At 37.0% G+C, this 26,140-nt stretch overlaps 2 protein-coding genes across 2 annotated transcripts; both read right to left on the minus strand.

Moving 5' to 3' along the window:
* Window positions 1-499: 499 nt before the first annotated feature.
* parvg (parvin, gamma) lies at window positions 500-12,181 on the minus strand. The gene is made up of 13 exons (XM_053319651.1): window positions 11,963-12,181; window positions 11,132-11,244; window positions 9,811-9,875; window positions 9,094-9,196; window positions 8,744-8,887; window positions 7,333-7,448; window positions 7,184-7,239; window positions 7,063-7,097; window positions 6,891-6,952; window positions 5,495-5,563; window positions 5,283-5,384; window positions 3,826-3,898; window positions 500-1,006 (listed from the first exon to the last, which is right to left on the minus strand). Exons 2-13 carry the CDS (start codon window positions 11,193-11,195, stop codon window positions 888-890), a joined length of 1,008 nt encoding a protein of 335 aa, XP_053175626.1. The 5' UTR covers window positions 11,196-11,244; window positions 11,963-12,181; the 3' UTR covers window positions 500-887.
* Window positions 12,182-14,079: 1,898 nt separating this feature from the next.
* Window positions 14,080-25,762, minus strand: parvb (parvin, beta). The gene is made up of 13 exons (XM_053319183.1): window positions 25,681-25,762; window positions 21,613-21,702; window positions 21,192-21,262; window positions 20,966-21,068; window positions 18,740-18,880; window positions 18,135-18,250; window positions 17,931-17,989; window positions 17,728-17,747; window positions 17,076-17,137; window positions 16,918-16,986; window positions 16,549-16,650; window positions 16,386-16,458; window positions 14,080-14,481 (listed from the first exon to the last, which is right to left on the minus strand). The coding sequence occupies exons 1-13, from the start codon at window positions 25,694-25,696 to the stop codon at window positions 14,405-14,407; spliced, it is 999 nt and encodes a 332-aa protein (XP_053175158.1). The 5' UTR covers window positions 25,697-25,762; the 3' UTR covers window positions 14,080-14,404.
* Window positions 25,763-26,140: the final 378 nt, after the last annotated feature.

The following is a 26,140-nucleotide window of genomic DNA, read 5'->3' on the forward strand; positions in this document are numbered from 1 at the left end:
ATTGCTAACTTTCATTTTCTCCTCTAAATCTGTTACGCTAGCCTGGGGGTTTGTTTAAATCATATATGATAGTCTGACTTTTGTGTTTCTTGTCCAACTGGTTTTTAGCCATGCTAACAATGTGACTCACTGGGTATGGTGATGTCAGTCATTTGACTGAAATATCTCAACAACTACTGGATGGATTGGCAAGACATTTTGAACATTCAAAGATTCTTCAATTACTTTGGTGATCTTCTCACTTTTCCTGTAGTGACACCAGCAGGTCAAAGTTTTAACTTCTAATATTCAAGTGTCTACTAATTCAGCTGTATTTTGTATTCAGTGCTATCAAGGAAATAATAGCATGCTACCACACTATACTCAGATGATGAACATGGTAATCATTAACATCAGTAATACATGTTTGTGTGCTTTTTGGCTCAAAGCATGCTTACTGCTAAGCTAGCTGTAGACACGTCGCTTACTAAGCTAGCTGTAGACACATCTTGCTAAATCATTAATATATTAGTTTGGGCAGAGAACTGATGCCACACTTATTATATATTATTACTATTAGTGGCTCATTCATCTGCTGCTTGGCTACCAGCTGACTATTGATCTCCAATCATATTTATACATATAACGTGATACTTGATACTTGTAGTACTGCTCTGTTCATAGCTTTAAGCTGATGCTGTTCGCTCTTCCAGCATATAAGAAAAATAAAAAAATAAGACCCATGTCATACTGAACTAGAATTATTTTTTAAGTGAGCTCAGAAGAAAGCACGAGCCAAATGTGAAAACAGCAGTCAACATTTAATTAGATATACAGCATTTGTGAAGGTTTAGAGACAGACAGCATCAGAGGCTGGCCAAATACTCCAGTTATCTTCAGCTTTACTTTTATTTCCTGTTGCTGATCTCCTCTTCTTGTGTCTGTCCTCTCTCCTCTCTTCCTTTGTGCTTCTTGAACAAGGAGTACAGGATCTTAAAGGTGGCAGTGATGTCCCGAGAGACAATATCTGTCACAAGATTCAAGAAGATATTTACAGCTTATTTATATTGCACCATCAGCATCAGCAAGCCACTGGAGCAGTGACAATATGAAGATGCTTTTACCAACATTAGCTAATAACTATTCTCACAATCCATCCTAACAGGTCATAGATCAGGAGGACAAAAAAAAACACATTAGATGGAATTGTAATCAATATGTCCTTGGTGAGATGGGATCCCAACAAAATTGCTCTCTGTTGTGAGATGCACTTACTGAATGAACGTGACATAAAGATCAACTCAACCACTAGCTAACGTCATTAATTCATGCAAGCACGCTCTAGTTTCAGACACTGAGTGCTGCGATTCCTCATTGCATCACAGCAATTATGCTGGTAATTAAAGAGACACTAAAATGAATTAAATTAGCCACTTGCTCATGGCTCAGATTAATTAAACTGGTCCTTACATTAACAGTTATCATGTTGAGGATTTACTTTATAATTACAGGCTATATGGCTGGCAGGCAATATTATGGGGAGGTTTTAGTGATTGTGAAAGGGAGATTCAAGTTCAGACGCAGAGGAACTTGTCAATAATGGATTTGCTGAGAAGGGGAGTAGATCCATTCTCTATTGATTAATGCACACACTTGGACAAGTCAAGTGTGTGTAACTCACTCAACCACTCTGTTTCGCTCTTCTTTTCCCAGAGTGATTTACTCTACACAGTAAAAACTAGACACCCAAATAATATACCCGTATGTGGTTGTTGAGCATGTCATTTCAAACCCATGAATATTAATCTGCTGCTATTACAGCCTCCACTCTTCTGGGAAGACTTTCCACAAGATTTGCTCTCATTCAGCCACAAGAACATTATACTGGGCCTGATTCAGTCAGTGTTCCAGTTCATCTGAAAGTTGTTGGATGGGGTTGAGGTCAGGGCCTTCTACAGCAAACTGGGAAACTACTTTCTTTATGGATCTGGCTTTGTGCATAAAGGGAGTTGTCATGATATTGTTTTTCAACTATTACATACATCCAGACCCCTCAGATCATCAGATCAACTTCTCCTGGCTATTGCACGTTCCCAGTGGTGACCAAGCATTCCCAATGCTGCTACCAGACTGAAGCAGGACTCCTCTCTCACTATCAGGTCTTTTCTGTTAATCTGCATTTTAAATCCTTCATTAGGATCTTTTTACCAGTGAGTTTGAGTCCCCTTAGAAGTACTACTTGTTTAATTTGTCTGTTAGTTATTTACCAAAGTGTTTCACTTTAATTATTCACGATGTAATTTGGTTCAAAGTTGTTGCTTTTGAAACAAGAAAACTCATTACCTAAGCTATTGGCAGCACATTACAATTGCAGTATCATTAATACTTATCGTTATTATAACTATAGGGTCTTGCTCAGACCATGAAAAACAGTTCACAAATGGACTGAGGTGTCATCAAATGTATTTCTATCCACAACAAAAGGGAGTATAAATGGACACACATGCAAATATTAGACCTATCTGTAACTTAGCAATTCTACACTGAATTTAAACTGCAAAAGCTTTATATTTACTTTAAACTATGGAAGACCTGCTGGCTTGTCATGTAACTGCAACTCACTGGTTCGATTCTGCATGCCATCTCCCTCTTCTCTCATTCCCTGTCTCTATACTGTATCTACTATCTAATAAATGCAAATATCTCAAAGATTATCTTCAAAAGATTTTGGTTATCAGGTTAAGGTAATCAACTGAATACATGATGTAAAATTAACTATGCGAGTACAAATTATGTTAAATCAATCAAATATCTTCCACAGTGAAAAGTATTTATCAGGCCTGAACTCTCTTCTTATATCTGCAGTCTTTTGTGTTGGTTTTGTTTAAACCATTTGTTCCTTTCAAATCATAACTGACAGCCAAGTACCTGTATAGTGTCAAAAATATTCTTGATCCTTATTTAAAGTTTTATGCAAAACAGACCTAATGTACAGCTAGTATCTCAAAAACCATTTCCATAAACTTACTGTGTATGAAATGAGAACAGGAAAATAGGATAATAATGAAAAGATCATATGTTTGTGTGATTTGGATGAATGTTCACTATCATGTGTGTTTAATCAACAAATCATGAATTTGAACGATTTTATGGTTGAAAGTCTGATAATTGAGAGATGCAAGTTGAAATCGTCAAACACTAGATTTCACAATCAGTTTTTACAGTGCACAGATACAATCAGTATATATCCTGGAGGCAGCTGATAACTATGTGGTGTACAGTATTGCTCATGAATACAGATATCCTCCTCAACACACATACACACTATAGATATAGCAATAGTGGTGAGGTTAATCCCTGTCTATCAGCAGGTACCAGTGCGACATCGTACCCTTGAGACTGTCTCCCTTGCAGCTCCTCTCTAAATGAATGATGATGACCTCGGACTGAGCCAATCATCCGCAGTGATACTCATCGAGACACAAGTCATTCTCATTCATATTCAGCAGCAATTCCATCTTTCCCTCCAAAACACTGTCAGACCCACACTCCACCGAGCAGTGGAGATTAACTCAAACTACCGAAGCGAACCCCCCCCCGCCCCTCGCCTGACACACAAACAGATTTTGGCGTATTCCTGTCATCCAGATAAATGCTCCTGATAGAGGATATCATCTCAGTTTGACATTGCTGTCTTGATGATCTAAAGTGTTTTTCCTGTTACAATCACTTCAAACACAGGCCTTCTGTTTTGTTTTTTTTCTTCATCTGTGTCTGGCATTTTAATTAAGTAAATCTGCTGTCAAAAGTCAGACTGTGTATTGTGAGCAGTGTGAATTTTCTCACCTTGTGGGTCAACACTGGACAACAGCATGCCTATATCATTAAGAATGTCCAAGGCCAAGGTCACATTATGAAGCTAGAAGGCAAAGACATGAAAATGGCAAACGCAAAAATCAATCAATATAACAATGAAAATGAGTTGTTCAACACAAAATTCAGAATTTTAAGACACACTAAGAGACAACTACTTTTGAATTTAACACAATTCCAGTAAAGTAATGGCTAAATATGTGTGTTGACACCTTACTTAAATCTTATACTGAACAAAAGAAAAGTACACATATTTAAGTGTTATTATTCACCAAGGCTCGAGAAGTTGTGAAGCAATTGTTCAACATTTTGGGAAATACTCATATTTGCTTTCTTGCTGAGTGTTAGACAAGACATTGAGTAGAAAGTACATTTTTCCACAACCCTTCCTTTACAGACATGACATAAAATATTCATTCATTTGTCAATATATCACAAGTTCAGTAATACCATATGGCTGACAGATTGTGAAAAGGTCTCTATCAGTGAAATTTGAGAAAGAGGAAAAATAACACACATCAGTACTAATCAAGTGTTTTATCCTGTAGCCTACTAATAGTATATATAAAATACATTTTTACCACTGATGACATCTTTGTACTCATTCACTTATACATTTCCAGTCTTTTAAATAATAGATAAACCAAATTTCAATGGTATGAGAAGTGACAGATCAAACATATTTGGATATACAGTGGTCAGAAATTGGGTAACATCTGTTTTGTGGCATCACACAGGTGTTATAAGTACATTATAATCTTATCATAGCTGTGTGAGATAATGTATTAGGATCAAGCATATGCACAATGTTTTTATCAGGAGCTTTTCTGCCTTTAGGGGATCAAAAGGTCTTCCATTGAGTGTCACTGTGTCTTTAAACAGTAATAAGTTTAAGTGGTAAGTAATTCATGAACTCATCATATCTTTGATAACAGAATCATAACTTTTTCATAGACTCATCCTATTGCTTCAAGTAAAGTGAGATCAAAGATATCATTATAAGTGAGGCATGACACAGCAGTAATTATGCATCTACTTTTATTATGGGAATTGTAAAATATTAATTATGTGATATCATATATTGTAATAGGCAGGATTTTGGATCAGGTTTCAGTGTTAATGTCCATTATCCACTGTGCTCATGTGGGAAATTAGATTAGCTCAAATTAGAAATTTAAAAAAAAAAGTATTGTGAACTTGTGAATTAGTATAATGGAGTCTGTGCATATCTTAACTTTCAGACAATGTCAGTCAACTGTAAGCTGATTTGATCAGTCATTTCTCTTTTCAGCTGTTGACTTTTAAACACATTCATCGTAAATCATCCGTGAGGTTTGACAGATAAGATGATTACTGTAGCAATAAAGTAAAGTGGCATGTTTGTCTCTGTGAAGATACATTCCCTTTACTAATGTGTCGGGAATCCATACCATCTCAGATTGATTGACAGGGGTCAGGTAGAAGTCACAAAGTGGCACGAAGAAGCCTTCCAGCTGTCCAATCAGCAGCAGCAGAATCACACCATCAGCAAACTGGACAGAGAGAAGAGAGGAGAAGAAGGTGATATAATCTCAGAGGAAGTAATCAATGAGTGTTTTTTTTAAAACAGAAACTCCTCAATGTGCTCCATGTTGCTGTATACCTGTCTGTCCATATCAGTCACCTGCAGACCCAGAGTCGACATGTGCTGGTTGACAAAATGTACAATGGCCTGAAAATACAACGTTTGGAGGTTAGGCAGTGATAAGTAAAGGCTGGGTTTATCTATCTGACATTATTAGGTATTAAACATGTTTCATTCTTCATCAAATCCCAATGAATGCTTTAGTTTTGTTACAGTCTGAATGATTATAAAGTCTGCATGTTAGAGCCCTAATGTGTTGAGACACTGGTTACTTAATGGATGGATATTTTTTACTCAAAACAAAGTGCAGCTAGAAAACACTAGGGAATGACAGGAAACTTAAAACTGAGTCTGAATTGGTGGAAAAACCTTTTAATTATATCAATAGTATATTATATGAAGAGTGTGTATACTATATGGACATCTATGTACAGTACTATATATACTATATGTATTTGTATCATTATCTTGTAATATAGGGAGGGATCTTGTTCTCTATTCTATGTGTTTGTCTGATTCTTCTTGTAAAAATGTTTATTTTGTCAGCAGTGCTGATAAAATGTCACTGATTACCCGAGCCACTGATTAGTCGATTACCAGAAAATGAATTGATGACATTTTTATTGTTCCATCAATCATTTCAGTCCCTGATTAAGCAAAAAATGCAAAATTTCTTCTTTAGCAGCTTCTTAAATCATCATCTTAATCATTGTAAATTGAATGTCTTTGGTGTTTTGGACTGTTTTCCATACAAAGCAAGACATTCGACGATGTCACCAAATCAAGTTAATTCTTAACACTGTATAGACTAAATGATGAATGGATTCAATAAAAAACAATACTACTACTAAAATGATTCTGCAGTTATTTTGATCAATCAATCGTTAAAATTCACTTTCAAGAGTTCAGTTCAGTTGTACAGATTTGCTGCTTTTTAATGTCTTATGTGATCATAACAGGAATATCTTTGGGTTTTGAACTGTTTGTCTGACAAAATAAGAGACCTGAAGATGTCACCTGCAGCTGTTTTCTAACATTTTATACACTAAATGATGAACCAAATCAAACAAAAAATACTGTAACAAACTGACTTATTATTATTATTATTATTATTATTGTTGTTATCATTATTGAAAGACAATAATTGTTGCAGTCCAATATTAAATTAATCATTTAGACTTAAACTTAAACTTGAATAAACTTGATAGTTTCCCAATCACACAAAATACTAAAAAAGTATTCCTTGTATATCTGAACCATAAACTTTGTACAGTATTAATCATTCTTATAGTGTAGATTCCCATCTAAGGCTATATACAAGGATGCTAATGTATTTTCTCTCATACCACTTTCTCTCACTACGTGTGGAGACAAAAGAACAACCTTTGCACTGCTCCTCATATACTTGCTATACCTTCTTCACTGTGTTGACCTTGTGAGCCTCAAGCTTCAGCAGTTTCTCGATGGGATCTTCCCCTGGGTGATCAGACGGACAGAGAAGTGCATTAAGTCATTGGTGGCTGTAATGGTGTTTGGATGACATTCAGAATGTCAGAGCGACTCAACCTCCAACCGCTCATACTCACCTTCAGTATTGCTGAGGGAGTCTGAGCCCGTCTTACTGTTGAAAAAGCCAAAAGAAATTAGGTGAACTCTGAGTTGTTTTTTTCCCATCCAAAGAATCAAACAGGAAAGAAATCTACTAACCTTTCCTCTGTCAGCACTTCTGTCTGTTCTTCTGATTTCATTCCATCTTTGGTGACCTGGATGTAAATCGAGGTGAACCAAAATTGAGCAACAATCCCACATATTGTGTTTGAGACAGAATTAAGACTGAAGCTTAAGCTGAAACTCACTTCCACAATCACAACTTTAACCTTTACGCCTGCCGGCAAATCCAGTCGAGGCTCGAAACATCTCACCATGGCAACCAGCAGATGAATAGTGGCCAGAAGGTCTTTGTTGTGGATGACTGACAGACAAATAGGAGAAAGCAGAATGCAGACAATCAACTCGCACAGATATGGAAGAACTCTCCGTTTAGAGTGGAAGCAAAGAAAGGCCTTAACAATTTGAATCTATAAGAAAACGTACATCTAACTGAGAAATGTAATTACTTCTGAATACTTGAAGTTATATTGCCTAAGACCTCTATTAGTATTTATTGAATTCAATTCAATACCACTTAGTTTATCTCTACATGGGCAATTGTATCCAGCAGTTCCCCATCCAGATCAACAGATATATAGACATTTTATATAAAAGTAGGAAAAATAATGATAATCACAAAGCTTCAAAGTCTATAAGGTTATTTTATATATGTATTACCCTATGAGGAATTAAGAGGTCGGACAGCAAATGAGTAAAAGGGACTAAAGCCACAACTCGTTTTACAGTGACATGGTCAGCATTTCTTCAGCAATGACCATTCAATTTATCTACAATCTGTAATTACATCTCTGTATATTAGTTGTCTGTATTAGTGGCTGAATCAGCCATTCCCACACTGAATTCAAATTGCCTCAATATGCATGTGGGATTGACCTGAAATGGTGCATGCAGGTAATCCAGACGTTGAACCTTTTATTATTTCTTCATTGATGTTAGCCTCACTGTTTACTCTCCTAACATCATATCAGAGCTAAGTAGTATTAAGTTGCTATTAATTCAGACCCAATATTTCCTACGGCTGTTGCAGTAATGGCATCTAAATTGTTTTGGATCTACCATTTTTGGACGTAAAAATTCCAGTCAAGCTAAATTTCTATAGCAAGGATTAGGAATGGAATTTGAATAGATGGAATTAGATCTCTATTTTATATTCTGTTAGTCATATGAAAAAAAGTTATTTTGTGTGGAAAATACCTGGATAATTATACTAATTGTATTTGTCAACTTGAACTTTTTTTTAGTTTAAATTACGTCAGGGAAATTTCAAAAAGGGAACTTTAAACTACACATATTAAGAGGGACTGGTTTCAAAGTGACAATGAGGCATTCAGTTGCTAATAGAATATGAATTATTATTTTCCTTTCTTTGCTTCCATAACCCAGAGCCAGTAAATAATTCACTGACAGGTGATTATAACAAAACCCTCGTAATGTCAGCAGATTTTATCTTCTCCAAAATCCCTCACAGTTGGTGTAAACTAACATGGCACCCATGAGCCAGGATCAAATCCTGTTGTAATCCAAAATCGGTGCCAGGACAGAACATTTGTTCACTTGTTGCTTCGTGGTTGAAGCCCAGTCAGCTGCGTGACTCACGCTTGACGTTCCACTTGATCTGACTGCTGTTCTGCAGGCCCAGTCTCTTGTCCAACACTGGCAGGATTTTTTCCAGCTTGCGGATCTGAGCCGTGGTGGTCACTGCTATTTCCTCCACAGTCAATTGCACGTCGGCCAACCTGGCTGTAGAAATAAGGAAATAATCATTTGTAAGGTCAAGGTTTCACTAGCAATGACTGTACTCTTGATATTAGACTTGATTAATTTTTTAAGAACATTTCCATTTTCACTACTAGACATATCTGAATACAGATTAAGTAGGAAGCATGTCACTGAAAAATGAAATATTAGGGATGGTAGTACAATCATAGAAATGTGTATTATCTCACTCAGCAGGTGATGAAGCACCAGCCCATCGAACAGATCCCCCTCCAGACTCTGCACCACTATGTGCTCTGTTTTCAGAGTGCGATTGATCCAATCAACCAAAACCTACCAAGACACAATACATCAAACATGTTCATCTTCTTGCATACATTTTGCTGTCGTTGCTGTGGCAGGTGAATAAGCAGTGTGAAACCCAGTTTATTTTTCAATTATCTTAATCAACTCTCAGAGATAATAGGATTGTAAAGTCGGTGGAAAATGATGACAAATACAAAGTACTCGCCCTGAAAAATGACAGACATTTCATTGTTTTTCTTCCACACTCCACACATAAAACATGTCAGGCTTATCAAGTTATTCATTCATTGCCACTTGCTCTGCCATCGTCTCTCATCAAAAACTGTGCAGACTCAGTCGGCTCCTCGCTTCTCTCTGATCTGTCTCCCATCACCTCTGATGATTATGTTCATTAAAATTTCACCGATCCTTCCACTTCTCTCCCTGCGTCAGATATTATTCATGCTCTTCACTGCATACATACTGTACATGCAGGATGTGAAATGTATTTCCTGTGTAGCATTTATCTCCAGCCCACTCAAGACACAGGGGAACCTTGGATTTGTGATAGTCTAGAACAGGCTTTGATGTTACCCTAAATGTTGAATGGAGGCCAGGGAGACAAGGTATAACATGTAGATATGGAGGAATGAATCTCTTACCTGCTTCAGCTTTTCTAGTTCGGGATCTTCTAAAAATGCTGGCTGAATCACCTTCTGTTTTTCTCCTGTGTGAGGACACATAAGTTATATTTGTTAATTTGTTGCCATTTATTTTTACACAATATTTTACTTTATTTTAATTTCATGATCAACAGCCCTCATATTATTTATTTTCTAAATGTTTTATTGATAACAAGGCCTTACTAGTGTGTTTGCTCTTCAGCTACAATATATGTATTGTACATATTTGTAATTCCAAGCTGTCAGTTGATTAGCAGAGCCCTGAAGTTTAATGATTTTTTGTCTGATCCATTACACCAAACATGAAGTCTGTTTTATTATCTTGATCAATCTTACATTCTGATCAATCTGACAATCACACTCACTCCATGCTATAATTGACCAGCTGTGCGGAGGTGATAAAACAAGTCATAGTTTTAACTTCTCTTTCAAATTCTATTTATTCATTCTTTACACAACTATTTTTGTCACTTTTTACAAGCACAAGAAAGTGCAACACTGTGAAGGCCTTCCGGGAGAGCCAGTCTGAAAATGTGCACCTTTACCACTGTATATAAACACTGTATTTAAACAGTATTTCCTCTTCCATACTCTATATGACGGTCGGCTTTTCACTCCACTGTCAAGTGTAGCATGTTCAGATCAACTATAAAAGCTGATTTCTGACGAGATGACATACAAACTACCAAAACTACTTTTTTTGCCAATTGGGGTAAGCTGAACAAGTGGTGAACATAACACAGACATATTATCATCTAACAAAAATGGTATAGTTAACATACTAACAGTGTCTGGATACATTTCTCTGTGGGTTCATCACTATGAGCGTTCCTTCTCACATTGCATTGGGATGGCAATGTGTAATATTTTTATGTTAACATAAAAATGGTGATATAAGCAACTTTATGTACTGTAAGTAGGCTACAGATTAACTTGAAATTCCTGCATTGTAGTATAGCACAAAAGATAATGTGTGCAGAGATTGTGTTCATCATAATGAATAACACTACTCAAGCGTTTCAAGAGTCTTTTGATAGATTTTCATATTGTGAAGAAATCAAATGACTGCTTGAAAAGTATAGAAAGATACTTTAAAATGTCTAAAATCCAGCTGGCTTCTTTTCAAGGAAATTGTTTCAGGTGTGTCTTCTTTGAAAGTTACAGTCTTTATACCACCAAATCCCCTCTTTGTCCTAGTATGTATAAGAATGATTAAGGTTAGGCTTGAAAACATGTGAATGTGTAAATGTACGATACATTTTACTGGTGGATAACAGCAGCTTACTGAATAAACACATACCTTGGGAGATTTCAGTGTTCACAGTGTCTTCCTCTTTGGGATTCTCGACAACATCAGCCTCCATAGTTCCTCCTCGAGGTGATAGTCACTACTACTGGCCTGCTGTCAAAAACCTGTAAAAATATCAACTATGCACTAAGTAAAGACAGCCTTTCTTGGCCAAGACGTTTTGAAAAGCTCCCTCCTTTCTGCTTTAACAGGAGCTCAGTAAGTGTGCTTGACCACAGTGCTTGGCCTTTGACTGCTGCAGAGGAGTTGTTCAGTTGTTGTTTATGTTTTTGTTTATGGTCTTGTACAAATATTCAATCTGAAAACTTTAGCTTTCCAGTTATGAGCATACAAGGCTGAACTCAACTATAATGAATTTCTGGAATATACACTATAGGTTAGAATAACTATTAGAAGTTTTTAAACACACAGATGAGCACAAAATCCCACTGAACTGGTCAAAAACATGTCAGACTGTAAAAGGAAGCTGTTTCACTTCATCACTTCTGTTTTTTAGGGGCACATTCAGCATTCAACACATCAAGTACCACAGATCCCCAAAGATTTTACAGAGCTGTCACCTCTCTCTCTAAACATTTTAAATCATATGGTCTGAGACAAAGCACAGCAAACACATAAAATAACACACCCTGACACAACAGATGTGGCCTGGAGCATGTCAAACTGTTGTTTCCTGGATGTGCAGAGGAGAAGAGCCTCGGTGAGCAACTTTCACTCTCCCCCTTGTGTGTTTTATGCTCGTGTGGCTTCCTTTTCCTGAGGTTGACAGTAACTTTTAAACAAGGTCATAAACAAAAAGCCATTTTGAATAAGCTTCAGTACCTTCAGCACTCCGAGCGCGAATCGACAGAATCGGGTGACCTCTGCTGAATTGAGTTCCTTAAATGATGTCAACTCCAGAAACTGTCAAAACAGCGATATAAGAGGAGGGTGGCACTCAATCTGAATACAGGCTCTTGTGAATTCTTGCTATAGAAAAGGTCTGACTCCACTCAATTTCAATCTGTTCCTGTAAAAGAAAATAACATTGGTCGAAAGGGAAGATAAGTAGAAACAAGAGGATGTGACAGAGACGAAGGTAGCACTTCCTCTTTGTGATACCGGCTTTGCTGCTTCTTCTTTTTTTTTCTTTTTCTTTTTTTTTTATCAGACACAGCCAAGCGTTTTCTGATAAGGGCGTTTATGCTCTGTGTCACGAACGTCATTTCAGACTTAATAATAAATATGTGTTGAGGGAAGGAAAATAGGGAACATTCTTGCGTACAATAAAGTGTTTAGAAAACCACACTTCAGGAGGGCCGAGAGAAACGTGACACTCAGAGGCCTGAACCACTCAGACTGGACTCACACATCTCCATCTGTGACCGGCCTGGTCAATTTGCTTTAATCTGTTCTTGAGCCTCCAATACACACACATACACACACATACACACAGACACACACACACACACACACAGAAAAGAGTGAGAAAGAAAGATTGAAAGAATGACACACCGACAAAAAAGAAAAGAGAGAAACAAAACAAGCTCTGTATGTTCACCGGCTTTGTTGAAGAAAAGAAAATTGACCACCCATCAGCCAGACGAAGGGGCAGTTTGGGGGATGTGGAAGGTTACCATAGCAACAAAGGAACTAGGCAAGAAAATAAAGACCTAAAATAAACCCATAAGTCCTTTAGCTGAACCCAAATTGCAGGAATTGGTTGTTCCAAAACCAATCTTGCTCAAAAGCCAAGGCAAATCTAACTAGTAAGAGATAAAATGAAATACTCATTCTGTTTGATTCCAGGCATTTATTTCCTGACAGGAGCGAGCCATCCAGTACAAGCGCAGTCTAGATTGACTCATCCACTCTCAATAATTCAGCCGGGCTTTAAAATGCATGAGCAGTCGTGCACTGTACATCTTAGCAGGTCTCCAGGTGGCACCGTGGGGCCAGCGCTGCTTCAGGAGAGCAGTGAGAGGTCCGGGCCTCCTCAGGGACTCGTCTGAAAGGCCGGTCAATAAGAATAGACTCTGACTGGGGCTCTCCCAACAGCATGCTGCACTTAAGGCAGGAGGCAACAGCATCAGCTTTTAAATATGGCTTGTCTTTTGGTGTGCATAGTTCAGAGTAAACAAGAACCATTCACAGGTTTTTCGGCTGTCAAGAAACACGATTATATAAAGCTATAGTAAGAATATACAAAGCATTTTCAGATAATATGTAATAATAAACAGCATTTTCAAGTTTCTTAAAGGATTAGTTTGACATTTTGGGAAATACACTTATTAGCTTTCTTGTCAAGAAAGACCAGCACTATTGTATCTGTCCAGCAATTATGAAGCTACAATTAGTTAGCTTTGCTTGAAGACTAGAAACAGGAGCAACAAGAGCTCAGACCTACAAAGACAAAATGATAGATAGCTATTTAAAATTGCGATAAGACCAAGTTTTTGACATTTGTTACTGTACCGAAAATGCCTGGGAAAACAGCTTTTTAAAATTGCATACACCTAAAAACCAAACTATGACACTGTTGAAACCACTGTCTACACCTGAGATAGCAGGTGTAGAAGCTAAGCACAGTTGTAATGTTAGCTATCTCAGCACCTAGCTCTACTTCTAACAAAACAAACTTGTTAAAAACCAAACAATTAAGTGCTTCTTAGTGAGTCTTAAAGGTGCTGGTGGATAGATTTTGATAAATTCGGACAGAAACAGTCAAGCTATTTCCCTGTTTCAACTCTTTATACTAAGCTAAGTTAACCGGCTGGTGGCTCTAAAACCTACTATTTAATGCAAAGAGAGTTATCGATCTCCCCTAACTCTCTGTATAAAAGGAAATAATATTTCCCAAATGTCGAACTACTCCTTTAATGTTTAACATTTATAGATAATACATCCAACATTTTCAGCTTTCTTAAATATTTTGTGGTGGAGAGTGATCCGTAAACTTCTCTTCCATGCTTTCCATTTTAACATTCTGCCCTTGTAAATTTTTTCCAGTGTTGACTGTATTCAAATGCAGGCTAAAGAGTTCAGGGTTTCCTAGGTTGCAGATAACATTCGAGGAAGGAATAAATAAATACTGACATTTGGGGAAGATTAAATACAAACATTCAGAGCCTTTTTCAGGCTACTTCCCCTGGGTCTCTTTCAGTCCCACATTATGATGACTTTTAGTCCCAGTCAGTCTCCTCCAGTGTCCAGACTGTAATGCATGATATCAGCACAGGCACAGGGCATTTATCAGAGAAATATCAGGAGTGAAAAAGGGAGAAGTCACTCAGAGTTTTTGTAGTTGGTGAAGAGGTTGTAGAGGACTCTGAGAGTGGACTTGAGGTTCAGGTTGACAACATCTGTGAAAAAACAACATCAAAGAAGACGGAATCAGATCATTAGCGGCTGAAGTGTGGCTACAATTGTTTGAGGGAGAAAGTTTAGACCTTTGACATCTGCAAAAACAGAATGTCATCAGGTTGGGAACAACTTCTTCCTCTAGGAATACTCAAGCAACAAACAAATAGGCCATGCTATCATAAAATCATAAAAGGCTCCTCCCTGGACGCTGTTGGATTGCTTTACTTCAAAAGGTTATTTGCAATTTTGGAAACTAAATCAAGCTCAAAATAGTTTTCTGAGAATTTGCTAATGATTATCATATGATGTATTACTTCTTTCCAGGAAGGATTCAAAGTCACGAACATATTCTCTTTGTCAGTGTCACGGTATACTACATGTGTGCTTATTTCCTTATTATAAAATCTTATCACAACTAGGTCTTTGCTAAGTGATTTCCAGTCAAACACTGTTTAGTTTCATCAGTGCCATTGCATCATCATTTAAACTTGGTTGCCTTAAGCTTCTTACAGTCTGTTTTTCCCTGTTAGCTGGCGTGACACTGTTGTTGACTACACTTGAAGCTCTACTTTCATTTTTATAATGAACCTGCAGATGTGCCCCAACCTGAGCAAACAATTTGTTAATCAGAGCTTGTGCACCGTAGCAGGAGTGCAGTTATGCAGCTATGAAGATAAAAGCTATAATCTTTCCAGTTACTGCAAAAATTCTAGTTTTTAGGAGGGAAGAGTGTTTCCTTTTTGGCTTAGTCAGGGAAATGTTTGATGAGGGGAAAGCATTTGGATTACCATGGCAAGGAGAGAAATAATATTTACACATCTTGAAAAGCTCCTGTAGCTTATGACTCAAGATTTTAACATTTATTTGTCCCACACGAAACTGTGCAGTAAAAATGCAGAAGTACCATCTTCATACCCTGTGCTAGTACAAGTATTTCACAATAGAGGAAATACTAAAAATGTATATACAATTCATAAGTTATATAAGTTATAGGATATATAGATATAGGACGTGGCATATAAAATATACTGTAGAGCAATATAGGACATGACAATGTGTAACAAAATGTGAGTAAGAACATTGGAAAAGATTAATTAAATAATTATTTACAAGAGTACCAAACTGTACAGGTTAATGAATATTATAAGATATATAATGTAGTGTTGAGATGATTATGGCTCCAGACTAAGACATGCACAAACTGGACACAATGTTTGAATGTTAAATTTCCACAAATAAATCAAATTAATTCTAATCTTCAAATCAATTTTTTACACTTTTGTAAGATTGTTTGAACATGTATAAATGCAACATTTTGTATATGAGTTAAACGAATTTGTGATGATTTGTAAGCCCATGTGTGCTCAAAATAACATAATGATAAAAATCCATCAATCTATTATGGATTAAAGGGACTGACCAGAAACTGAAATTCAATAGAGTGCTTCAATGGAATAAAATACTGATTACAATTTAAGTAGGTGATCAGTCATCAGTATTAAATTACATTTTGAAAGAGAATTTTCCCACTCTGTCTTTTCTGTAATAATATTTCTAACTCTACAGGAGGAACGCAGAGTATGAGGGGTCAACTTTAAAATTGAAGTGCTATTTTAATCCTTTATGGATGAGCTGCTACATTCTCTTAAGGGTTATTCGAATTATACAAAAAAGTGGAGCTCAGGGATGAATGAACTCAGCACCATCCATCCAGTGTTAGAGTTTAAAGGTACAGCAAGGTTTCCACCTACTGGACAACCTTTAATATGACTGCAGGACATCAACCATTCAACAATGCCTTTTCAAGTTGTCCCGTCAGTGCAAGAGAGCCAACATCTCCCCCGGGAAAATCACTTTTTATGTCTTTTATCTGATCTTGTAATAATGTCTAACGATAGATTACCTTCTGGTCTGGCTTTGGGTTTCTTCAGTCCTCCATCCTGCATCAGCTCAAAGGCAAACGCCACATTGTGGACCTGAGGGGTAAACAATAGAAAAATCAGCAGACTGCTAAAAATAAGTCTGCGTATTGACCAAAAAAAAAATATTTTTGAAACTGAAATCACCTTCTGTTCAAAGTTCTCAGGGGTGAGAAAGAAGTTGTACAGAGGGACAAAGTAGTCCTCCAACAGCCCCATCAACAATATGAGGTACACTCCATCGGCAAACTGAATACATACACGCACACACACACGCGCACACACACACACACACACACACACACACACATACACACACAATGTCAGATTATGATAAACAGCACAATATTAAAACTGCATAAGTAGATCCGATTAGATTTTATCTATTTGAAAATGGAAATCCAAGCTTCAACGTACACAAATAGAAGAAAGATCAGATGATGAAAACCCCTTTACATAATATGAATATTACTTATGATAATTTTACTAACTAATAATAATAATGATAATAATTACCTGAGATTCCAGCTCAGTAACCTCCAGGTTCAGCTTGTTCAGGTGTTTGTTCACAAAGGTGATGAGTGACTAGTAACAGGATAAATTAAATATGAATCATTATTTTGTTCACATTTCAAGTGACTTTTTGTGATGCAGCAAAGAAAACGTATTCTTACCGTTTTTACCACGTTGAGCTTGTCAGGTGCGTGATCCAGCAAAGTGTCGAATGCATCTCTTTCTGTTGTATGAAGAAAGTATTCAAAGGTTATGGATATTAAAAGGAATAATTTAGTTTTTTGGGAAACAAGCTGGTTTACTTTCTTGCCAAGAATTAAGTAAGAAGATTGATATGACTCTCAGGTGTCTCATTAAATACACAGCTTTAGCCAGCAGCTGGTTAGCTTAGATTAGCATAAAGACTGGAAACAAGGGGAAACAGATAAAATAATCTGCCTACCAGCACATCTAAAGCTCACTAATTAACTAATTACAGTACATCTTGATTATTTAATCCTTACAAGACAGACTTTGATACAAATCTATACAAAATGGTGGTGTCCTCTCCTGAATCAAACAATCATAAAACTGCAACTTGTTTTCACTTTTTTGTTAACATGTAGTAGTTGGTAAGCTTTAGAGGTGCTAGTAGGTGTACTTTTTTGAACTCCACCTTTATATTTTATGTGCTGACATGAGAGTTGTATGGGTCTTCTCAAATGTGTATTCCCCCCTAAGTTTTAACTATTCAATTAAGCACATAAATATAGAAATTATAAACGTAAAAGCACATTTCTATACTACTGTAAAATGAATGTGGGAAGAACTCACCAAATCTTCCCAACATCATTCTGAAAAACATAAGAATGAGACAGAATAAGAAAAAATATTCAGTTTCTAATTGTTCAAATTTGTTAGCCTCCTACAACTTACATTAAACATTATTACCACTGAACTGTTATCAAAAGTGACGACTAAAATGAGAAGAGGACGATTTCAGGTAAAATTATTAAGGACATTGTATCAGCTCTTACTCTGTGGTGCTCGTTAGCTCCTTGGTCACTACAGCAGTCTGCAGGATGCCTTCTCGTTTCTGTTCAAACAAAAAAAAGGCAAATATTCTAAAAGATGACATTTATTTTAGCCATGAACTGACATCTCTTTATCTATCCCTACATCAATGCATAGAATGATGATTAATGTGCATGACTGTGAGTTGAAGGGACTTCTTACTGTACCTTGATCACCACCAGCTGTACAGAGACATGCTCAGGCAGTCTGATGGGGGCCTGGAAATGCATGGCGAGTGCCACCAGCAGATATACAATAGCCACCAGGTTCTTTGAATGGATAGCTGTAACAGTAAATCACAAAGAGACTTTCAGCTTATTTCACACAGCGAGCTAACATAATGATGTGAGCAATTTTCCAAAGATAAAAGGTAAGTCTCTTCACACACAAAACAAAAAAGGGAAAAGATGCAAATGAGCAATTAATGAATACAAGTCTGCCATTAATTCCTTTGGGAAATCGTTACATTTTTTAGAGTTTCTCAAAGGTCTGTACAGGATTAAATGTTGTCTCCATTTGTTTTGGTTTTTTTAAAGATTTTTTCAGCATAGACACCTTTATTCAGAAATTGACAAGAAACATGGGTGAGAGAGAGGGGTGTGACATACAGCAAAGGACCTCCGACCTGGACTCGAACCAGGGTCGGCTGCATACATGGCATGCGCTCTAACCACTTGACCACCAGCGCCCGAATGTTCTCCATTTGTAATGCAAATGAAGTGAATCAATGATGTGTTAGGCAGTGATTCATAAGAGTCGACGTTAGACTCACTGTCCACGCTCCACTCAAGAGTCCAGCCGTGAGGTCGCAGAAGATCGTTTACGGCCTCCAAAACCGTCTGCAGCTTCTGCTTCTGTCCGATTTCCGACTGGGTCACCTCGGCAACGTTCAGCTTCCTGCCTGACAGCTTTTCTGTCAACAAAACAGGAGAAAGAGGAGATATGATTACGGTGTGTCAAGTACGACAGATTCAATCATGACAAATTGCATCATGCAGCAGTATTGTGTCATAGCAGCTTGCTTCATGTTGCATGGGCTGAAAAAAATGAGAGAAGCTGTCACCCATATTTAAAAAAAGAAACCCAAAATTAGGTCAGCTGATGGAGAGAAAAAAACAACCTTCATTTACATAAAAAGTAAAGTGTTTAAAACTAAAAAGTGCACAACAAAATGTTTCCTCAGTGTCTGCATCACTGTTCCTTGGAAAATAAGGACATGATGATCTTGAAAATGTACTAATGCGTTAGATGCAGACAACAAAAGATGACTTGCAAAGGGAGCTAAAGTAAGGAAATGGATTTGGGAGGCTTATCTTGAGGGTGCGTGGGTTCAAATATTACAAAGAAAGAAAGAAACCAGCAACACTGATAAAAAAAGAATATTCAAAATGGGCGCTGATGCAATAAAAGACAGAGATTACACATGGTGCAAATGTGATAAAGGAGTGCGAAAACTAAAAAAAGACTAACAAAAAGCAAGAAATCACACATTGCTGTTTCCTGCTGTGGGAATTAATTGTTATTATTGACACGTTTGCAACTATTGTGACCAAATTTCAGTCCTATTTTACATCAGTTGACTTCTGTAGAATTGATATGCAAGTTCTTGATGTTTCTTTTCTTGTACATATTTGATAAAGGGTGCCACATTTTGTCAGGCTGGAATAATGAGTTGGTGTTTTACAATGGGGACAATGAGTGGGAGAAGAAGCTGAAGGGAAACGCAGTCTTTTTTCCTCTGATTACAAAAACAAACAAACCATGCAGCGAGTCAGTCAAGAAAGAGAATTTAAGAATCTACATAATTGGAAAAATATGTTCTTTTTGAAAAACGTAGTGGTGACTGACCACAAGAAACAAAACTAACACAGATATCTGCTACCTACAGATACATCTGTAACAGCTGTTTGTTTGCATATTTTTTAATTATCATATCAAATGCAATAACTTTGCTTAATTCATAAACTCATTCACAATGAAACTATGTCCATTATTGTCATCTGGTCTGTGCATGCTGTGTTATTTATTATTGTATGTACTGTGGTTTACAGTGTTGTGTTTTAAAGGCAAATTTCCACATTTATTTTTTTATCATTATTATTACTTGATAATAATAAACTGTATATCCCATCGAAAGTAATTAATTAATGGTACTATTGCAGAACTATTATACTTTTCTCTAAAGAAACTCATAGATAGATAGGTATAAGAGCAAAATGTTGTACAAAATTGTAACGGCATCCTTCTCACATAGCTACTAAGAAATGTTTTCAGGTTTCGTTTTTCGTGTTTGTGGTTTTCTGTTTTAGGAAATGAGAAGATAGTGGTTTCTCGCATAAGGTGTCACCTAAAGTTTCCAACCTGCTATAACACATAACAGACACAGGGGGGAAGCCCTGAACAGACCAACAGACTGTCAATATGACTAAAATGTATGCCCCCCCCCCTCAGTGTTTCTGATTATACAGTTTTTCATTAAAAAATTGTTTTTTAAAATGAGAGAAATGTTGTGAGTGAACTATGTTTACCACAACCCATTATCCAAGTATGTTTTAAATGTAATTCAAGATAATACTGCATACACAAGTCATTTCAAGCAAGGTACATCTGCCAATTTATGCTACTAAACACTTCAGATCAAGTGCTGTACTAAAACTGCAATGTTTCTGTCATGGACCTTTGTCAGGCATCAAAGCGATGATAAAAACAATATTTTTTGAAGCTGACAATACTGAGATGACAAAGAGATGAAATTAGAGGAACGAGAGAGAAAGAGAGATAGGGAATGACAATGTGGACTAGATATTCATGGTCTGCACCTCAACTCGTAGGCCAGCAGGGTCCCCCAAACAACAACAGTTCTTTACTGCTGTGCACAGGAAGTCAATTCTTGATACTGGCACATGACTACAGTAGTTGAAGGCACTGAAGTAGCTGAATGCACAAACAATTCAAAACATGCCGTGTGGGCTGTTATGCCAGTGAACTATTTTCTCACCAAATAACTTTTGAAGCACTTGTCCATCATAGCAATCCTCCTCCAGGTCTTTGACTATGATCCGGTCCTCCTCCAACTCGCTGTTGATCCAGTCGACCAGGACCTGGACACACATCAGAATACAATACAATCATTGTTACAGGCCTTTTTCTTCATATGTTTTACTTCCTTAATTGTGCTGAAGAGATGTAACAATGTTTGATGAAGGAACATGAACCCAGACTACCTTCTGCAGGTCTTTAAATTTGGGACACTCCCGCGATGTTGGGTTGATCATGTACCTCTCTGCATTTTCCTCTGAGGAAGATAATGTGGGATGCATACATATTTTTTGTCTTACATGACAATAAAGTCTACAGTCACAAAAAATATTCATCCCCCTATTGCCACAATGGTTCACATGGCGACACAGAAATGTACCCCACCCACTCTCATTTCCTGCTCCTCCACTGTTATACCAAACTTAACTATACTCCCCCGTCAGTTACCATAGTAACCTCAGACAGCAAAAATTGAGAAGTTGAAAAGCTTCAGTCAGCTGTAACCACTGGCTCCATTCATAAAATAACCAGCACTTTCAAGCTTTCAACCACTAAATATAAAAGAAGTAGTTTTCACATGTAAATTATACATATGCATGTATGTACCCATCAGTGTGTCCTCTGGATGGATGTCTGGTGCTGAAGGAAGCATGGGAGCATTGATGGCATTCTTCCCCTCCTCATGGAGATCACTCACTAATGAGAAAAAAAAACAAACACACAAAAACTTATTCAATTCAACAGAACAACAGCTAAATACTTAATTGAAAGTCCAGCTCATAAGTAATTGAAAGGATAGAGAGTACAGAGACAGAGAATGAAATGATTGTGAGACAGACACCAAAGAAGAAATAAATAAGAGACAGAAAGCTTGTCAGATGTAGCTCAGTCTTAGTGAACAATCATCACATAAAACCCTGTGGGTAGAGTGACCTATCGGTTTGGTGTCAGTTTGTTGGACTTGCTTCTCCTCAAACAACTTCTACTTCCATCTTCCTGTCAGTTTTTTCTATTTACTGTCAGTGACAAATTTTCCTGGAGTCTAAATCTTTTGGCAATTTTTTAATTAAACCTTAAGACCCACTTTTTACACCAGGTTTTCCTTTTCTTTTATTATTCTTTTCCTACTTATTTATCAACTTACTATTTTATTTGCTCTTTTCTCAATTTAAATATATTAGATTTTATTATAAATGTCATGATTGTTGGCTTTTATGTTAAATGTTTAATTTTATGCATGACCTGCGCTATAGAAATACAGTTTGTTATCATTATTATGATTAGCTTGACAGAATGAATTTAGGGGTGATAAAGTACGTTTACAGACTCAAAAAGTCAACTTGCTTTAAAATTTTGTTTTTAACCTTCGTATTTCACACAGAAAGGCTTCGATCACTCAAAAATATGAATTGGCCCAGTTCTAATAGTAACACTTATCAACTGTTTTCAGCCAGAATAATCCCACTTTAAGTCCCAATTCCATAATATAAAATACATGTAAAAAGATTATTCCACATGTTTATTCTTCTGCAAAGTGTAGCCTACATCAGTGGATGTCGTTATCAAACTGTTGAGAAACAGCTTATGAGAAACAGGGATGTTTAACTGTAACCAGAGATGTCACACACAGGTCACTTCCTCACTTTTCTCCTGCCATGTGAGGCTCCCTTCCCAGTACAGATCTACAACTTACACAAACATTCAATCATTTTAGCACGCTGTATCTTGGCAGAATCTCACTGAAACCAGGACATTTAAGTTGGTTGAAGGTGGCAAGACACACAAAAAGTACACTAATGCACACTCTGAGTCGCAGGTGGGAACAAAATCAATTTCTGCTGAGATGCTTTCACTTATGACTGGATACTCCGGGGATTTGAGGCTTTTTCCCTCTAATGGCCACATTGCTTTTATCATCCTGCTTTTTCAATTTGTAGGACCTGTAACAGGCTGGAACACAATCAATGGTCTCAGATCTGCCATTTCATTGACTTTGCTATTTATAAAGCCCACGAGGACAACCAAGGTGAAGATGGAAATAAAAGAAAAGGCTGAACTTTAAGCATCTCATATATTCTCATTGAATATAAGAGGGAAAAAGTCGACATATTTATCATATAATCTAAAAGTCACATCTTCAAAGCATTTGCAAAAAGAAGATATACAAAATTGGCCAGGGAGGAAGGGTCCCCACAGCTTTCCTATCTGATTCAGGCTTCTCATAAGAGCTGAGTGCCGGCTCAAGGCAGTGATTTACTGTAGGCCAGAATCTGACTACGGATCAGCAGCTCGCTTTGTAATTACAGAGAAGGCTTGCTGCATTTCATCATAATTGTGCTTCCTCTCTCCTAGTCCCTCTGTACATCTGACTGAACTACTGCTGCTGGACAGAGCTTCAGCACTTCAAGTAAAATCTGTGTAAAATGGTAAAACTATACAACACCGACCAGATATTTAACAGAAACACTCTCAAAGACACATATCCAATTCTATTAAGTACAGTAAACATTTTACAGTAACGACATCTCACCACTGCCAAAACACATTGCTAGATATTAACCTACAGTTAACTAAGGTTAACGGGTCCCGCTTCCCCATTTCCACTTCCAAGTTCCTTAAAACTCAACATTAAAAACCGAAATTACCTTGTTTCTTCCTCTTGGTCCCACACAGTAACCCTGCCATGTCCCCACAATAAAACTCTGGATTCCCACTGATGGAGGGGAGCGAAGGTAGAAAACGTAGGAGCGTATGTTCTGTACGTGTGTGTATATATGTGTGTGTGAATCGTAGTTGGTGGGACTGAGCAGTAGCAGGGGCGTCATCACGTGTTTATTTCTGTCACAACCCTCCACGGTCCAGTTACCGGAGAAGCAGAGGGGTGTGTGGGTGTGTGTGTGTGTGTGTGTGTGTGTGTGTGTGCGGGACAGGAAGGAGACACCATACTACTAAAATCACCAAAGTGTCTCTATTGCATCAGTAACCTCTGAGGCAGTAAACAGTGGACACAGGACAGGCTGCACTGATCTATGACAGGTAATATGTGCTCTGGATCTGATTTAATATCCATATGAATGCATGCAGCATGCTGTTTCAGCCCTCAAAAGAATATTTTCTCACACAAAAAAAATACCCTTTTAATTGTTTTGTTGATACCAATCATTCCTGACTGTTTAAATTAGCTATAGTCAAGTAATTTCACAGTAATATAAGAGAATAGACTTATTTCAGTGAATAACTCGACCCTCTAAATGGAGCTTTTAATATGTTTTGCTGCAGCGGATAATCTATCAAGCAGTGGCTGTATTCCTGTTAACAGAATTACACTAATTCAATAGAAACCAAAGCCTGCAGTCAAGAACATTTATCTTACGCTGGCTTTATTGTACTAATTCATGTTAAAAGCTCCTCTGTGGCTTTACAAACCATAATACCAAAGGACACACAGCAGCAACAACATATGCTCAGATTTATTTTGCTTTAGAGGGTATAGAAGTATAATCAGTAAACAACAGCGTAAGGCTGATTGAAATCGACCTCCTATTAGCTGGTTCCACTACTCCCAAGGGGGAGGAGGTGGTTTACCGTGGCACCAGGGGGAGATATAAATAATGCGGCAGTATGGAGAAGACAGACTGGACCTTAAATATAGCGCTGGTTATTTACACCAACACAGGAACTGGTGAGTAACAGCAGCCAGGAGATGACGGTATGTTCTACAGGAAGTCTTCAGCAGATATTAACCATGAGACTTATTGCAGCTAATATTCATATTACACATTATTTACTCATTTTTCTGATTCAGTTTTATGCATGTTTATTCTATATTAAAAAAAACCTATTGCATGTATATCTGCTTCGAAAGTGGGATGCATTACTTGGATATTTATTTTTGCCTGTTAAATGCTAATGCTCTTGAGTTCTTCCTCATCCAAATTGAGGGTGTAAAGAAGGATATTAATGTTGCAATGCCCTCTGAGTCTTATTTTAATTTTGTGTTACATAAATATAACACACTTAACTTTACAGGTAATATAATAGCTGCTATGGCTACAAATAACAAATAGTATTTTCTCAAGTAATTGATTAATAGTTGAAAAATACTTTTTATATTTTTTATTCCTCTTCTTCACTATCCAATTTTTACTCCCAAAACTATTTTGATAATGGCATATGAAACATAAATGCAGAAAATCTTCACATATGAGATGCTGAAATCAGAGAATGTTTGACATTTTTGCAAGAATAAAGATAAAATATTGATTATCAAAATAGTTGCTGATACATTCTCTGTTGATCGACCAATCAATTTATCGACTAACCATTTCAGGTCTAACTGTCACATTAGGGCAATACAAGGACAGTACAGTAAATTAAATACTATAATGCTATTGGTTTAAAGGACAATGCCAACAAAAAGACCAAAACCAACAGTGTTAGTCCAGCTTTTAATACTGGTGAGAATTTATGTCAGGCTTAAGCTACACTGATAGTACCTGTTCTTTTATAAGTTACACCTCATTTTTTAGGTGTTTGCACAACAACTTAATTAATGCATGGTTTCCTCTCCATCTCTTGATAGTTATGTGAAAGCAGCAACAAGAAAATATGCAACATGTAAAAAAATAATGAAATAGCAACAATTAACATGGTGTAGAAAAATACACAACTTACTATTACCAGCATCCATCCTAGAGCAACCTGTATTTAAGTTCAACTTTATATTTTCAGAGTGTAAATACTCCTCACTCTCAAATAAAACGGCCAGGATGTGACATGACACTCATTCTCTCTGTCCTTATAAAGAAAAAACATGATGACATTTTCGCTTTGACTAAACTATTATTATGACAGCACTGCCTGTTGTGATAGTGAGACTTCTGCCTTGTCAGAGAAACACAGACTTCCTTTTCACTTTATCAGGACATCCCAAAAAAAAGCTTGTATCTTTGAGAACTATGTCTGTCAGGCATCTGAACTGTGTAACAAACACATGTTCCTTGATGTCTTGTTGAACTGACTAAAGCAACTATTTTCATCCCATTTATACTACAAGAAGAGGACTAAATAGACTGTACTTATATAGCGCCTTTCTAGTCTTTACGACCACTCAAAGCACTTTACATTACAACTC

The sequence above is a fragment of the Scomber japonicus genome, chromosome 5 (assembly GCF_027409825.1).
Source record: "Scomber japonicus isolate fScoJap1 chromosome 5, fScoJap1.pri, whole genome shotgun sequence".
NCBI classification, from domain to species: domain Eukaryota; kingdom Metazoa; phylum Chordata; class Actinopteri; order Scombriformes; family Scombridae; genus Scomber; species Scomber japonicus.